The sequence below is a fragment of the Penicillium verrucosum genome, assembly GCF_028828655.1.
Source record: "Penicillium verrucosum strain IBT 35672 chromosome Unknown utg000003l_segment0_segment0, whole genome shotgun sequence".
Lineage (NCBI taxonomy): Eukaryota > Fungi > Ascomycota > Eurotiomycetes > Eurotiales > Aspergillaceae > Penicillium > Penicillium verrucosum.
The window spans coordinates 1,854,532-1,871,467 of record NW_026643212.1 but is presented as its reverse complement, the minus strand read 5'-3'; the positions used below and the strand labels follow the sequence as shown (position 1 = coordinate 1,871,467).

Genomic DNA, 16,936 nt, shown 5'->3' with positions numbered 1-16,936 from the left:
AAGAAAAAACCAGCCATCTCTACCTTTTTATATCCAAGAACATTTATCCATCCACTGTTTGGTTCAAGGCATTGACCCTGTAAGTCTCACTCCGCTCGATTAGCTGGGCGTGAGTGCCTTGCTCAACACAACGCCCGTCCTCAATCAAGAAAATTACATCCGCCTTACGAATCGTGTACAAACGATGCGCAATTGCGATTACCGTCATGTTTTTGGATGCCTTCTCCAATCCGTCCTGGAGCAATCGTTCAGACTCTGCATCCAAAGCACTAGTTGACTCGTCTAGGAGCAACAACTTCGGCTTTCGTATCAGCGCCCGCGCGATAGCCAGTCGCTGCTTCTGGCCTCCTGACAGACGATCACCATTTGGCCCGCAGTGTGTATCGTATCCGTCGGGAAGTTGCATAATGACGTCGTGGATATTGGCTAATTGACATGCTTCTTCCAACTCCGCTTGCGTAACTTTGTGACCAGGTCGTGCGCCAAGGCCAAGATTGAAGCGAATAGTTCCTTCGAACAAAACACTCTGCTGTGGTACATATGCGATGGAGTCACGGAATGAGATATCGCCATAGGCAATGTCTCGGCCATCAACATGGATGGTGCCGGATTCGGGGGAGTATAGGCGCTCGACAAGTGAAATGATAGTGGATTTTCCAGCACCACTGGGTCCGACCAAGGCGGCAAACTGACCCGACTTGACGTTCAAATCTAAGCCATGAAGCACGCGGGTGTCTGGTCGTGCAGGATACGCAAAATGGACCTGTTTGAGGGATACGCTGATACCATTGCGAGTGTCATCAACCTTCTCGCGGGTGGTTGCAGTGGATTCAACGTCGCTCGTAGACTGTAAAAGCTCGCTAGGTAGAGATTGGATGGGGTCTGACAGTTTCTTTGTGGATCCCAGGTCTAGCAAATTTAACAAGCGGCGGGTGGCCTGGAAGGCGCGCGAGACATCAGGGGCCAGGGCAAACATTTGCCCCCATAGCTGTGAGCTGACGAGCAGTGCTAGTTGGACGATGAAGAACTGTGTCTGAGTATAATATCCTGCAATAATGTTTTTTGCTCCCCACCAATATGCCAGGCCATATAAGAAGTTGCTTAGGCCGTACCCGATGGCAAGCCAGACATTGGCCCAGGCACTTTGGCGGGTTATCTCCTTCATGGGTGCTGCCAATGAACGACGGTATGTTCCCATGATCTCGTCTTCAACGGAGAGAGACATGACCGTCTTGATCGAGTTGACAGCCTCCACTGTAATCCCAACTGACCGGGCAAAAGCCTCCAGGTGGCGCTCTTCAAACTGTGACAATGAGGTAACTCGCATCCATCCAGCAGCCAGCAGCAAAGGTACCACGGCAAGGCAGACAATGGCGATACGCCATGCGATAATGTGTGACATGATGATGGCAGCAAACAGATTGATGAGAATAGATAAAATTGTGCATACAACGGAGCCCGTAAGGCCCGCAAGCGCACTGCTGTCCTTAGTTATCAAAGAAAGCAGCAATGACGGGTTGCGGTCATTGGATTCGTGCCATTGGAGATCCTGCTCGAGAATGGATCGCAGTGAAAGAACTCGCACTTTGTAGATCACGTTTTCTGCCATCCAACCAAAGAGAGACCAGCTGACCAGATTTGCAAAGAATTCGATAATGGCAAGGACAAAGAACATGAGTCCGTAGAACTCTCCAGCATCGCGGATATTCTGAGGTTCCTCGCATCCACTCAGCTTACCTACGACATTACCAAAGATCACTGCCGAAGCACAGTATGTGCCTCCAATGACAACGGCCCCTGTCACGGCGAGGACCAGAACAAACGCATACGGTCGGAACATAGAGCCCAGTGAGCTGGCTGTTGAGGAAAACGACCTCTGTGTATTCACAACGCCGCCGGTTTCTTTGGACTTGGGATCTTGGGCAGTTGAGGTAACGACTGTTTCATCTTTGTCACAGATATCATCGGCCACGGAAAGACAGGGTTCGGTCTTTTCTGTTATTTGATTCACGGGTGACACCGATCGAGTGGATGTTCCCTCTTGCGTACTCTCAACGTTGAGGTTCTGAAGGCGAACCAGCTCTGCGTAGGCACCATTGGCTGCCAGCAGCTCCGTATGAGGGCCTTGTTCAACAAGCTTTCCTTGTCTCATGACGATGATGTTATCCGCATTTCTGATGGTAGACAGACGATGCGCAATGGTAATAACAGTTCGCCCAACGGCCACACTTTCCAAGGCTCGTTGGATGCGCATTTCCGTCGCCGAGTCCAAAGACGCTGTAGCCTCGTCGAGGATGAGAATGCGGGGGTCTTTCACCAAGGCCCGGGCTAAAGAGATACGCTGCTTCTGTCCGCCACTGATCAGGTTCCCGCTAGAACCAACTGAAGTACCATAGCCTTCTTGGAGTTTCCCAATAAATCCACTGGCATCAGCCAGCTTTGCGGCACCTTCGACCAAGTCTACCACTTCCCGCGCCTGATCACCATGTTCTAGAGAGGCGACCGCAAGGGCTTGGCCCTCCCCCACAGCAGCAGAAATTTCAACCAGCGCAGTACCGGTCAGGATCGGTTGAAGATGAGTGTGCACAGGGGAATTGATCAGGCCCAAGGCAATGTTCTCGAAGATTGATCGATCCAGAAGACAGGGCTCTTGTTGGACAAGACTGATATGGCTCCTCAATGCACGCACATTCAGGTCTTTGACATCATGTCCGTCCAACATAACAGTTCCTTCTGTCGCATCGTAGAATCTCGTTGCTAAGCCGGCGACAGTAGATTTTCCACTCCCAGACAAGCCGACAATGGCGGTTTGTTGGCCAGCAGGACAGGAGAGCGACAAATTTTGAAGGACTGGCTTATCTGGGCGAGAAGGGAAACAGAATGAAACATCACGCAGTTCCAGGTCGCCCTTGACTTCGGACAGGACTTCTCCAACATCCTTCGCAGTGCCGTCAATTGTGGATGAGTGCTCTATATCAGCCTTCAATTTCGTGAAGGCAACCGAAGCGGCGTCGAAGCTTTGGATGAAAGGTGCCACTGTACTGAGGATCAAGGACGCTGAGAGATAGACTGAATTAGCAAGAGGTGACATCAATGCATGAATATAAACACTCACCATCGACTAGAATAAAAATCACAGTGTATGTTGCGCCAACTGTCATGCCGCCCGCATCGGACTCTACCGAATCCGCAATCTGCGTAGACCCTTGCCAGAAGGCCAATGCATTGGCCGAGAAGGCAATAAAATAAAGCAAACCCGCTTGTGTGGCTGTGGCAATTGATTTGCGAATTCCCGCAATCCTGGACGGATTCAAAAACTCGATAAACTTCTCCTCCAGCCGGGCGTTGGCTGAGAAGGCATGAACTACCATTGTGTTGGAAAATGCCTCGAGTGCCACTGAAGATGCCTTGGTCATGCTTTCCAGCGCGCGACCGAAATACTTTTGCACGAAATATCCACCCAGCAGAGACATGATCAAGTAGGCGGGAGTCAAGGAGACCAACATTCCAGCCAACTTAGGATCCTTAATGAAAGCCACGATGTACGCGGTGACGAAGAAGGCAAGACTGTTGATCACGATGCCGACCTTTTCAGATGTCCCTTGTTGCACGGTGGTAATGTCACCTGTGATTCTCGAGGACGCCTCGCCAGCTGGGAGGTTGTCGAAGAAGGCCACATCTTGGCGGAGAAGGGCTTTGAAATATTTCTCACGCAGACGTTGAGCCAATCTCTCGCCAGTCAGATTCCAGCTAAGCACATAAATATAGATCAAGAAGAGGTAGGCAATGCCGATGTAGACAATCATCAAGACTTTCTGGTTGATACCATCTTGGTATGAGTCGCCATTGGTGCTGTTAGCGTTGCAGGTCGTCGAGTTCATCTCATCCACCAATTGACCAAACACAATAGACATGATCGGAAAAGGGATTCCGGAGGCAACTGCGGAAACAAGACCGAGGACAAGGAGGGCGATATCTGATCTGCTAGGCTCTCCATAGACAAATAGGCGAAAGAAGACAGCTTTCTCCCTCCACTGTGACGGATCAGCTCAAGAACCTAAAGGATCTAAGGGTGACATACGCTGCGCTTTTGCGCTGGTGCATCTTCGGCAGCCATGTTAAAAATTCTCTCTATTGATGTGAATGGATGAGAGCATTGAGGAAGATCATTTGTTATTTTATTCCAAAGGTAAATATGCTGTGGCAGAAATCTATGAGCTCCACTCGTCGATTGACTCGATTACCAAGAATTTACAGTGGGAAAGCCGACGTCGGACAATACGTAAGATTGTACGGAGTAGATTGTACTGGACCCTTTTCCCTTTATCAGATCGACTAGTAAATAACAACCGCCAAGAGCCAAGAGCCAAGAGTTATGTATTTGTATCTGTATTTTTCGTATTGGTCTTGGAGGTTCTTGGGGGTGGGCCGTTACCTATGTATATATCCTCTTCGTCCGGACAAAGACCTCGTTTGAGAAAGGTCTCGCAAGTTCCGATGCGATGATCTCTTCTGTATGCTCTATTCTGGCACATTCACCCCGGGGACTTCTCGGATATTGCGAATTATATATTCCTTAGGGTAACCATCAAACTCAAAATATCGGGTCTCAGGGGGCCACATCCCGAATCTGATTAGATTTAATTTTGTCCGGAAAATCTACTTCCCTGCATTGATGGTTATGGGTTGAAGGTTTATGCGGTTATGTCCGAATGTGTCTAGGTACACGCTTGAAGTCTTTTTCACAAGTGCATAAATAACGTAGGCGTAATACAATCACATCATATTTCATATATTAGAACCATCACAACTTCAATGAGCGGAATGGATTACGATCGAGAGTATCAGACCCGTCGAATCGTAGAGGTGCTACATGGAAAAACTTCTCCCTGCTACCAAGGATGAGCGCGGACCGTTTATGTGGCAGATCGACCAGCTTGACCAGGTTCATTCCCGTAGCGTGGTCGTAGGTCAAGGGAGCCAAATTAGAGTATTTTGGCTCTCCGGTCACGAACTCTGTACGCGGATCATCCAGGAAGATATAATGCATCAAGCCAGACCACCACGCAATTGTGCGGTGCGGGCCTCGGAAACGCCCATCGCCGACTAACGAATGGCGGCCCCTATCCCAGTCACCGGCATCGTAGTACGCACCAAGATGATCCTCCTGTAATTTCAATCAGCCATGGTCAAGGCGTTGGAAAGAAATAGAAACCATACCTTGGTCCAGTATATCTCATGATAGGAAAAGAATGTGTCATTGAACTTGGCCAGTACAGCGATCTGGTGCGGATCCTCCTGGATTTTGCGCAAGTATTCACGATGTTGTTCCAAAGTTCCAGTTTCGTTCCACCCCTGAGCCACTCGGGGGTCATTCTGCCATTTATTGAACAGCCCCAGGTGTTCGTCATTTGTGTAGTCTAGCGCATAGACTGAGAAAAACTCGTCCAAGTGTGGGATGTAGCGGCTGTAGATGCGAGAGCCGGGGGCTGGTTTGGGGGACCGTACGGGGTGAAGGGCGTGTACTCGACGCTCGGGGAAACCAGTGGTAACTGTGTGTTGCCGTGGTCGGGAAGGGTAGTTGCTCAACGGCTTGCGCATATAGCTGTAGATCCCAGGGTCAGATACCCATGCTGGGCGGGTACCAAAAGGTGAGCCAGCTCCTTGCCAGAAGCTAGCGCGGGAAAAGACCAGCTGTCCAAGGTGGTTAGTGGTGCTTGGAATGGGCTTTCCTGGTGCAGCAGATGGTTCCGGGTGCGCGACGGCTAAGCCGACACCTTGTAGCTCGCATGCAAGTATGTCACTTCCATGACCAGACAGCACACCACGGAATATCTCGAACTCGCTGCGCAGGGTCTCGATGGCATGGACCACATTCCAGATCTGGCCCACCGTCGGCGTCTCCAAGTCTTCCCATGTAATATAGGTAACCGGACTCCTCTGTGCACGTGCCCAGGGTGAGTTGTTTCCCTCGTCTGGCATGGAAGAGGGATCAGGGTGGGCCAAATCTGTGAACCTCAGCAACGCATGGTCCAAAGGCTTCGGAGGTGGTATGCCTTCATCCCCGCGAGGAGATCTCAGCAGCTGAAACTTGCGGAGGTTCTGTTCGGTTGATACGACGTGCAATTCATAAGTTGTCTTGTACGGCTCCGGTAGCCGCACCAAGGGCAGAGAACTCGAAAACATGATGATAACGATGCTACCAACTCAGGAGAGGAACATGAGAGAATAAGTAATCAGACATGCAATATTGGCATTGACCACCTTATCCTCGGTATACTCCGGCTCGGGGATTTCTCGAGTATGTCATGTAGGGAATTGATCATCATCGTCTCAATGTGCACGAAACAGCGGCCTACCAGGTATCGGATTCAGGCAACTAGATGCTTGGCTGATACCAAAGGCCATCCTTGTATCTCAGTATGCTTGGCGCAGATTGATACCAAGAAGGGTAGCCAATGAAGGCCCCTCATACATGCTTGAGACAAGAGTTCCGATGTCGCAGCCCATCTAATCAATCTGGCGGAAACTTACGAACTTGAATCATGATGGTGGTAACAGTGTTCCACCCAAACAACAGTTGAATATGACTGTCAGCAGAGTGCAGGTCAGGTCCACCGACGCCAAGTACAACCCCACAGGGCTAATGGGGGTCCATAATGAACCAAACAATTATAAACATGCCACTTCATCGTAGCTACATAATCATAACTCGAGAAAGTGATGCTTCATTCTACTAATTCCCTCTAGATAATATACATATATCTCTTTATACTGTTACTCAGTAATCCTCCTAGATACGAATTCATGGTCCACCGGTCAAATTGGATTTTTTTGGGTTAATTTTGTATGAAATCTAGCACGATGATGCTAAAACCAGTATAACATCTACAACATACATTTCCCACTTTCTTACTATAATAATGAAAATATACAGGTTGGTACATACGTAAAATACAGCCATTAATCAGCTACTTTATACATGCCAAGACTACATTTGTGCACAGAAATGGGCTTTGATACCGTAGCCCACTGCGGGTTGGGCTGAAGGCTGCTGGTTTGGGCTATCTTGAGGTCTTGCCAAGGTAGGCCCAGGGTGGCGGTGCTTAGCGTAGATTTCGGCGGCCCTTGGCAGCTAGGTTCGGTGTGTTTGGTATGGTATGGTATGTATGTATGTATGGTATGTTTTGTAAATTGCGTTATAACCATACATGGGCTCATGTTTCCCCACTCTGATAACTATACAACGTACTGATTCAAGTTTACGACGGCTCCATTTCAGTATTGGCTGAAGTCTCGGCATCTGGCCGGATTGTTTCTGTCCGTTATGGCTCTATGTGCTGCAGGCACGGGATTTCTCGCAAGATGCCAAGTCCGTCACTGAAGATCAGCATCAGATAATTTAATCAGATTGTTGCTTCGTAGTTCCCGGACAAGCCCTAGAGACACTTTCTTGATATTACTCTTTTCCAAAAATATGGGTGAATATATCGAGTCCAGTGCGACCCCTTGGGACGGCGGAGAGCCGAAGAAGCCACATGGTGCTGGCTGGTCCGACTCTATGACCCTGCCAATGCTTCCGGACATAAGACATGAGGAACTTCTCGCTTTCGCTTGGGTCCTCCTTCTGTTCCGGGGAACAGTGCACAGTGAGGATAGAGGCTTTTCCTGGGTGAAAGAAGGCAGTATCCAGGGATGTCTCATCTCGGATGTCATTGAGGAAGAAGACGGCTCGCTGAGATCTGCTTTAGAAGCAATGCGAAGGCGGGGCCAATTTGACGGCGAATATTCGGACACACTCTTGTGTCGAAATGCCTGTCTTGAGACCAAAGTAAGTAAATTCAAACCCATGGATAGCATAGGTTGTTAACTCGATTAGTGGACGTTTGCTTTGGAAGTAAAGATCTCGCATGGTGTTGTTTATGTTCGCGGGAGTCCTAGGTCCCCGACAGCCACGCAGCCCGTTGAAACCGTCCTGCTTCATATCCTCACCGACCTCATTATTTCTATTGCCAGTGATCTTGATCAGCCGATTGCGGAGGCCGTCCGGATTGGACAGCGAGAGCTGTCACAGTTGTGGAAATGGAACGGGCCAATACCCCCCACTATCAACCATTGCATCCAAGATATAATCAGTGAAAAGGCTCAAAATCAACTCGATCGCCCAGCAGTCATGTCTTGGAATGGAGAGATGACCTATAGACAGCTAGAAGAGCGCTCAACAAACTTAGCTAGGCATCTTGTTGATCTGGGACTGCAAATTGGCAAGGCTGTTCCGCTCTGCTTTGAAAAGTCCATGTGGACAATTGTTGGTGTCCTCGCAGTGATGAAGGCCGGTGGTGCATTAGTTCTCATGGATCCCAGCCAGCCAGAGGGACGACTGGGAACTATCGCCAGTGAGGTCGAGGCTGATTTTATATTGACCTCTGAGTTGCAGGCGGAGCTGGGTTCGCGCATTGTCCCAGGAGGAAAGCAAATAATTGTTGGCCCGCTGGTCGACGAGGACAAATTAAAATCACTATCTGTGGACTTACCTGTGGTCCCATCATCGTCAACCCTTTACATCCAGTTCACCTCCGGTAGTACTGGCAAGCCCAAGGGTGTGGTTATTTCTCACTCTAGCTACACTAGCGGTGCAGTGCCTCGCGCCGCAGCTGTGGGGTACAAAGAACACTCGCGAGTGCTCGACTTCCCCTCGTATGCATTTGACGTCAGTGTCGACTGCATGTTGTGCACTCTGGCCAACGGAGGCTGCATTTGTGTGCCCTCAGAAGACCAGCGAGTCAATGACCTCAGCGGTGCCATACGTCAACTGGGTGTGAACATGGCGCACATGACACCTTCAGTCGCGCGTGTCTTGGCTCCCGATATCATGCCCTCGCTGGAGGTTATTGGCCTTGGTGGCGAGGCAATATCTGCTAGCGATGCGGCCGAATGGGGACAGAAGACAAAGATCGTAATCGCATATGGCCCATCGGAGTGCACTGTTGGCTGCACAATCAACAATGACATCCCTCCTGGTCGATCGTACACTAGTATCGGACAGGGAGTCGGTGGCATAACATGGGTGGTAGATCAATCTAATCATAACCGGTTGATGCCCATCGGCGCGGTAGGAGAGCTGCTTGTCGAAGGCCCCGTGGTTGGTGATGGATATCTTAATAACCCGGAGAAAACCGCCGAGGTTTTTATCGAGGACCCAGCATGGTTGGTTGAGGGTGGGGGAAATGTGACAGGTCGTAAGGGCCGTCTCTACAAGACGGGTGACCTGGTAAGATACGACCCTGATGCCTCAGGCAGTGTTGTTTTCATCGGCCGTGCCGATCAACAGGTGAAGCTGCGCGGCCAGCGCGTGGAACTGGGCGAAATTGAGCACCACGTCCGAAATTATTTTCCCGCTGGAGCAAGTGTCGCAGCGGAGGTGATCTTTCCCGGGGGGAAGAAATCAGATGCCACACTAATTGTCTTTGTGGCGGAAGACAAGAGTGACAAGACGGGTGCAATCGGCGAGATTACCTCATTTTCTAGTTCATTCCAAAAGCTGATTGCCGGTATCGATGATGCTCTCGCGACAAACCTGCCCCGTTATATGATCCCCACCGCATATATACCACTCAATCATATGCCACTTCTGGTATCGCTTAAGACAGACCGGAAGCAGCTGCGTGCTCTTGGGAATGACTTGACAAGGCGGCATATTGCAGAGCTTAGATTGTCCACAGTTGTCAAAATAGCACCCCGAACAGAAATGGAGCGCAAGCTTCACGGCCTATGGCTGAAGCTGTTCGGTGATGAGGCAGAGATCGGGATCAATGACCACTTTTTCAGCCTCGGGGGTGACTCGCTGAAAGCCATGAAGATGGTGGCTGCTGCACGAGAGCAGCTTCTTGCTGTTCAAGTCACTGATATTTTCCAATCACCCATACTTGAGAACCTGGCGCTCAAAGTGAAGGAGGTTGAGAACAAAGCTCCACTGGATATTCCTCCATTTTCGCTGCTTCCAGCAGGCTGGGAGGCCGAAGCTGTACGTGTCGAAGCGGCTTCGTTGTGCAACTTGAGTCCTAGCGAGGTGGCCGATGTGTATCCCTGTACACCTCTCCAAGAAGCCCTCATGGCCCTCTCCGCGAAGTACACAGATGCTTATGTCGCGCAAAGAGTCATTGAGCTCCAGGATATTCAGACCGCGCAACGACTGCGGTCTGCTTTTGAGCGTGTGTCAACAGAGTCTGCGATCCTACGAACAAGAATTGTCCAAGTTCCACGCCGGGGTTTGATGCAACTCGTTGTACAGGCCAACACTCCATGGCTCACCAGTTCCAATTTGACAGAGTATCTGAGTATCGATACAGTCAAGGGGATGTCCCTAGGAACTGAGCTTGCTCGTTTCGCTATTGTGAACGATGAGACAACTAGTAGAATCTCCATCGTCCTGAGCATCCACCATGCACTTTATGATGGCTGGTCGATGCCATTGATAGTTGACCGAGTGAATCGCGCCTATCGCGGTGAGAGTATCGGTAGCCCAGCGCCGTTCAAGAACTTTATCAGGTGGCTTGGTGACATCGATCGATCCTCCACGGAGACATATTGGGCAACTCAACTGGAAGGCGCTACATCGCTACAATTCCCTCTCATTCCATACACTGGGTATCAAGCTCGTGCCGATTCCCTTCTGGAACACTACGTCAAGCTGCCCCGGGCTTCGTCGAGCTCCACAACGAGCATTGCAACCGTTATTCGAGGCGCTTGGGGTCTTTTAGCAGCGCATTACACATCCTCTGATGACATCGTGTTTGGGGAGACTATGACCGGCCGCACAGCTCCCGTGGTAGCGGTCGAGGAAATAGAGGGCCCGATGATCACCACCGTCCCGGTTCGAGTTTGTATCGATCGTAAAGCTCGAGCGTCAAGCTACCTTCAGCAGATTCATGATCAAACGGTAGATCGCATTCCTCACGAACACATGGGTCTACAGCACATTCGACGTTTAAACGCCGATGCTCGAGAGGCGTGTGAGTTGCGCACAGGTATTGTAATTCATCCGACGGTCGAGGAAAGTGTATCCTCTTCGAAAGAAGAGCCTGCCGCCGCATTTGTGCCAACCAGTGAGGCAGAAGCCGCTCGTGAAGCGTTGAAATTCAATTCATATGCCCTCATGCTTGTCTTCACTGTTGATACGAAGGGATTCCTTGTCATGGCCAGCTTCGACTCAAAGACCATCGATGTCCCGCAGATGGAGCAAGCACTCAAACAGTTTGATCGACTGGTGCAGCAGATCCTTGAGGATCCAACCCAACGAATCCAGCACATCTATGATTCCACGATTGAGACGGATGTTACAGAGCAATGTCGTTTGGCTAAGATTGGCCCGGGGAGCCTCCCTGTGGAGGAGCTTTACTCGGCTGTCATATCTACTTGGATCGTTAACCCAAATGACCATGAGTGTCTTATACCACCCGGTGGGGTGGGTGAGCTGCTCGTTGGAAGCGAAGGTGAACTGGCTTCCGGCAATTTGGTTGCCAATCCAACTTGGTTCAAAGACCAGACGAAGCTGTACACGACAAACCAGCTGGCGAAATATACCAAAAGCGGTTCCGTTATTATTATTCGCGCACGCGACGCGCAGATCGGTCAACTCAAGCCCCGAACGAAAAACCTCAATGGCTGTGCAGCAATCACAACAGCGGCGCAGCAAAAGCTCCAACGCGTCTGGAGCCAGGTCTTAGATATTCCCTGCGAAGATATTCTTTTGGATGATAGCTTCTTCGATTTGGGTGGTGACTCCATTCGTGCTATGAAGTTGGTCTCGGAGGCTCGTCTGGATGGCCTGCAGCTCACTGTAACCACAATCTTCGATCACCGGTCTCTGTTTGACATGGCCGCACACGCAGTGGAAGCCCAACCATCGGTCATTACATCTCAACATTACGCCCCGTTCAGCTCACTCGATGTGACCGATGTAGATGCGTTCATCAGCAAGATGACCCCGTTGCTTGCTCAGCCCGAGTGGAAGATTGTGGATGTCTATCCAAGTCGCCCACTCCAGGAGATCGCGGTTCAGGGAACTGTCCAGCTACCTCGGTATTCTATGAGATACGAACTGTTCTACATGGATACCGTGGTGGACTGCACTCAACTGTTCCAAAGTTGCCAGGAACTGGTCTCTCGGAATGAGATCCTTCGAACTGTGTTCGTGGAGCATGAGGGGGTCTCATTGGGAGTAGTTGTCGACGACCTTCCCTGCCAGATAATTGAATATGAGATTGAAAGTGATGTGGAAGCATTCAGCCAGAAGCTCTGCGATGTGGATGTTCAGTCACGCATTCCTCTTGGATCACCATTTTTGAAATTCCTCTTCGTTCGGCATGTCGAGGGCCCCAGCAGCCTGATCATGCGCATCTCCCATGCCCAATACGATGAGATCTGTCTTCCGATCTTGCTGCAGCAGCTCTCGGCACTGTACGAGGGACGACCGGTGCCGAAGAGTTTGCCATTCTCATCGTATGTCAGCCACGTGACCCGCACTAATCTGCCAGTCAGCATTCCGTACTGGCGTGATCTCCTTCGAGGTTCGTCTATGACGCGGATCCAGCCCGACATCCCTGTGGTGTCTGCAGCTCATTTTGCCATCTCCAAGGATGTCAATATAGCCGCGCGACCACGGGAAATCACAGTCGCAACCCTCCCTACAGCGGCTTGGGCGCTGTGCCTTGCGCGACGCTTATCCCTTGATGATGTCACTTTTGGCGAGGTGGTGAGTGGCCGCAACATCGACCTCCCCAACGCTGATGCAATTGTTGGACCATCGTGGCAGTATGTACCAGTGCGGGTGAAGTTTGGAGATGAATGGAGTGCCATGGATCTTTTGCGGTTTGTCCAGCGACAACATCTCCAGAGTGCTCAATTCGAAGGAATCGGTCTTAAGGAAGTTATCAAGGATTGCACCGACTGGCCGGAGACCGTGGACTGGTTTGATTCGGTCGTGCACCAGGACGTTGAGCACGTTGAGGGTCTGTCTTTCATGGCGGCCAGTAGTCGTATGCAGACCATCTACCCGCATTTCGAGCCATTGCGGGAGATCAAGGTGCAGACATTCCCCAGGGGAGATACTCTGTGCATTGAAGTTGTCACTGTCGAGTCATGGTCGGAATTTGCTGTGTCTTTGCTCGATGAGGTGGTCGACACTATTGGACAGTTGGTGAACCAGGTCCATTCCAGGATCTTGTAAATGGGGTAGCATTTAATAGTTGCTAGGCTCTTTTATTCGTATCTGTTAATTATGAAATTTTGAATTTGATTTGGAAAATCCCAGTGCTTCAGTAAAGTAACATCAATGAATTGCAAAGGTGTTTCCCGGCCAAACTAATATTAGTAATATTGATGCCTGAATATGCCTGACTATTTGCCGGCAGAAAATATGCATACCTGAATTACCATAACCGAGCCCTTAGTAAGTAAAGTAGTTGAAATCTATGAGGATGGATGGCGATTTGTACGGTCGGATTTGTACGGCTAGGATCGATGAGGATAGATAGTGACATAAGGTCAGGGGGCAGTGGAATCGATGAGATTAGCGGAATGTATGAGGGCTTCAACGCCTAGAAACAGAAGATTTCAAAGATTTGTATGGTGGGAATAGCTTCAATATTACCCGGGACATCTGGAGGCTTCCATTTGTACGGGCGACTAATGGGACCACCCCTACATAACCCTCTGATTGGATACTGCCTTACCGCCTTTTCATCACCGCCTTCTTAAGCATATATACTAATTTCAACTTCTCTTTTATTTCTACACACACTTTACAATGGTACGACCAACCATCGATCTTAAATCCTTAAAGATGAGATCATCTCTCTTTCTAAACCGGTGTAGCTTTCCAGTCCATATGCAATACTCTACGCGATACACATACCCTTATTGTTACACCCTATAACAATAAGGAGGCGCATTGAAACATGGGGAGTTGAGCGAATCCCAAAACAACCATATACAACTTCAAACCATAGACACTTATCTTCTAAGTTAGCCTTTGTAATCGACAAATAACAATTACGCTTTAGACCGAAGGCTTTAATATAAGCGTTCTAGAGTGGAGGGGGAGAGAAGGGGACGATAACATAGTAGGAAGGCTTCAACGCCGAAAAGTAAGGGAATCCTAGGATTTGTATGGTACGAATAGCGTCAACAATTAGTGCCCATTTTCTAAGGCATGAGGGTCATCGACCTCATAATTCAGGTATCAAGGCACCTTCAGGCTTCAATATTACTAATAACTACATAATCAGTTTTTGTAAAGGTAGAGTGGATCGAAACTACTGCCGGCAATATAAACCAATCAGAGGGTTATGTAGGGGTGGTCCCATTAGTCGCCCGTACATTTGAGAGCTTCAGTTACAATACACTGTGCCAAAGGCGGTATATAATAACGCTTCTTAAGGCATCTTTAGGCATCTTTAGGCAGCAATATTAGTAATAATTGGTTTCCGACCCCTGGCCGGGATACACTTTCGCAGTGTGATGAATAAATAGTACAGGTACAGGGATATACATAACTAGTTCTCGCGATATTTAAGATGTCATTGTACGTAGCTACGGGCGACGTAGCATATTTCCTTTTATCAATTTGGCTAAATCTAGTAGAGTTGTAACACTTCGCGAATGGTCGGATATAGCTTCAATATAAATCTGTCGTGAATATGGGATCTGGACAATGGATACTGAGGAAGAGATAAGTGGCCTACTCCTGAACTCGCTGTTTCCTCCAAGTCAAGAATACAACATAGAACTTCTCCCTATTTGCATCAAATTGAGAATGATTCTCAAGACTAACATCGCGACCGCCGCCCAAGTCAGATTGAGGATTAAATGGCACTAAAGCCGGGGCTGCAGGAACCGGCTCCTGTTCCTGGACAGTTTGAGATTCTGAGCCAGCCCCAGTATCGACCGGCCATGCAGGTCTTTGGCTTTTCAACTCCACCTCTTTCGCCCCAGCCCAAGTATATGCGCTCTTTGAGTTGGGGTTAGCGACCAGATATAAGCCCTTGTCAGCAACGATGGGAAACTTCCACTCTAGCGCTTGTTGTATGATGGCATCTAGCTGGTCCCTCTTCCGCATGATTGTCTCAAACTCAATCACTAGTTCATCAAGACAGGGGATAGAGCTAAATTGATTCCCCCATGATCGGGCTGCGACGTGCGGGCAAACATCCTTTCCCATATCAGCCGCGCGGGTTCTCCCGGGCCGGAACGGATTGATGCCTAGGGGGTCATTGTTCTCCCAGTACCACCAGTCCGTGTGGCGAAACGTGATAGTCATCTTCTTCGGCGCGATCCTGCACTCCCCTCGCAAACTGCACCCGTCGTCGCCTATCTTTAGCCCTTCCCATATCTTGGACCAATGATTGTCCTCTAGGAAATACTGCTGGGTGAACATGTGTAGATGCTGGACCTGAGCCCGCTGTTTTGGGGTCATCTTGCGAAAATAATTCAGCGGCGACGAGGCATCATTGACATGTGGTGGGGATCGATAGAACCAGAAAGTATGCTCATTCACTGCTGATGGGAGGAGGGATGCCTCGGCGTAGATTTGCTGGCATGTCTGGAGGAGCGCAGTCTGGATGCGCTTGGGTTGCTTGTACCCGGGCCGGTAGTAGAAAGCATTTTGCTTATAGAGGGAGCGAGAGCTGTCGTCTGTGAGATTATCCTCGGATTCAAGGACAAGGGTATAAATGCGATTGCGGATCTCAGCGGGAAAGACGGTAAATAGAGGGGATGTCAATGGGCTTGCAGGTAGAGATGGGACAAGGTCCTTGTGTGTCTCCAATCCCTGTATACGGCGCCTTTTTGATAGTCGACTCGAATGCATGTTGTGAGTAGAGTTATGGACATGTAAAAGAGCATACCTACCACTCTATATATACACGGAGGTCACAAGTCAGAGAAACCCCGCTAGAAGTGGATTAGCCCCATGGGTGCCTAGAAATGTCTCATAGTTGAGCCGCAATGTACGAAGGTGCATAGCGCTCACGGGTCGCATGATGTCATTGATGCCTTGATGCCTGGATTTGGCACGGCAGAAAAATACAAATACCTGAATTGCTATTACAGAGCCCTTAGTAAGCAAAGCCAGCTGCCCCCCGGTGGTTCTGGTAGCCTGAGGCAGAGCAGAAAAATGAGGTTTTTCATGCCATACAAGATCATGCATCCTCACTTTATGGGATGGTTTACATTGCACTTTGTTTAATGAAGCTTTTCATACCATACAAAATCATGCATCCTCACTTTGTAGGGTGGTTTACATTGCACTTTGTATAATGAAGCTTTTCATGCCATACAAAATCATATAACCTTACTTTATAGGGTGGTTTGCATTGCTCCATTATACAAAGTGCAATATAAACCACCCCATAAAGTGAGGATGCATGATTCTCTCTGGCATGAAAAGCTTCGGTATCGGGCCGAGTAGTTAATCCGTGCCGGCATCATTTACAGTACACTGTATAGAGCGGTGTCAAGAGCGGTATGACTTTAAGGCTAAAACCGGGAATTCAGGCATCAATGCCGTCATGTGACCCGTGAGCGCTATGCCCGCAATGCAATGCCTTGCTGTCAAGAGGAATTGATGTGATAACGTAAACCATGCTGAAAATAAAGAATAAAATAAGAAATACGGACTTTCATTTGCGCTGGATTGAAACTTGGAATGTATCCGTTATTGATGCGACCAACTTCGAGATCCCTTAGGGATTTCTCACTTCTTGCCCTTCCTCACCTTGTATGACTTCATGCACAGTTCTAAACCCACTAGACTCTTCGCTAGTAGGTTAAATACTAGATTCGTAGTCGTAAGGGACTAGCTACTACCTATCCTACAGTTCACAATGACCAGACTAATATTTAGTAAATTCTATGAAACTTTTTCACTGTCAAATTT

General features: G+C 49.2%; 4 protein-coding genes across 4 annotated transcripts; 1 reads left to right on the top strand and 3 right to left on the bottom strand.

Annotated features, from left to right (window-relative positions):
- Positions 1 to 43: 43 nt before the first annotated feature.
- N7516_008395 (ABC transporter ATP-binding protein) lies at positions 44 to 4,117 on the bottom strand (the record flags this gene model as incomplete). The annotated part of the gene is made up of 3 exons (XM_057221114.1): positions 44 to 3,057; positions 3,116 to 4,034; positions 4,082 to 4,117. 3 exons carry the CDS (start codon positions 4,115 to 4,117, stop codon positions 44 to 46), a joined length of 3,969 nt encoding a protein of 1,322 aa, XP_057071386.1.
- Positions 4,118 to 4,804: 687 nt separating this feature from the next.
- On the bottom strand, positions 4,805 to 6,186 carry N7516_008394 (GNAT family N-acetyltransferase; the record flags this gene model as incomplete). The annotated part of the gene is made up of 2 exons (XM_057221113.1): positions 4,805 to 5,167; positions 5,221 to 6,186. The coding sequence occupies 2 exons, from the start codon at positions 6,184 to 6,186 to the stop codon at positions 4,805 to 4,807; spliced, it is 1,329 nt and encodes a 442-aa protein (XP_057071385.1).
- Positions 6,187 to 7,477: 1,291 nt separating this feature from the next.
- N7516_008393 (uncharacterized protein) lies at positions 7,478 to 13,228 on the top strand (the record flags this gene model as incomplete). Its single annotated transcript, XM_057221112.1, has 2 exons — positions 7,478 to 7,831; positions 7,880 to 13,228. The coding sequence occupies 2 exons, from the start codon at positions 7,478 to 7,480 to the stop codon at positions 13,226 to 13,228; spliced, it is 5,703 nt and encodes a 1,900-aa protein (XP_057071384.1).
- Positions 13,229 to 14,740: 1,512 nt separating this feature from the next.
- Positions 14,741 to 15,868, bottom strand: N7516_008392 (uncharacterized protein; the record flags this gene model as incomplete). The annotated part of the gene is made up of 1 exon (XM_057221111.1): positions 14,741 to 15,868. One exon carries the CDS (start codon positions 15,866 to 15,868, stop codon positions 14,741 to 14,743), a length of 1,128 nt encoding a protein of 375 aa, XP_057071383.1.
- Between the last annotated feature and the right edge of the window lie 1,068 nt (positions 15,869 to 16,936).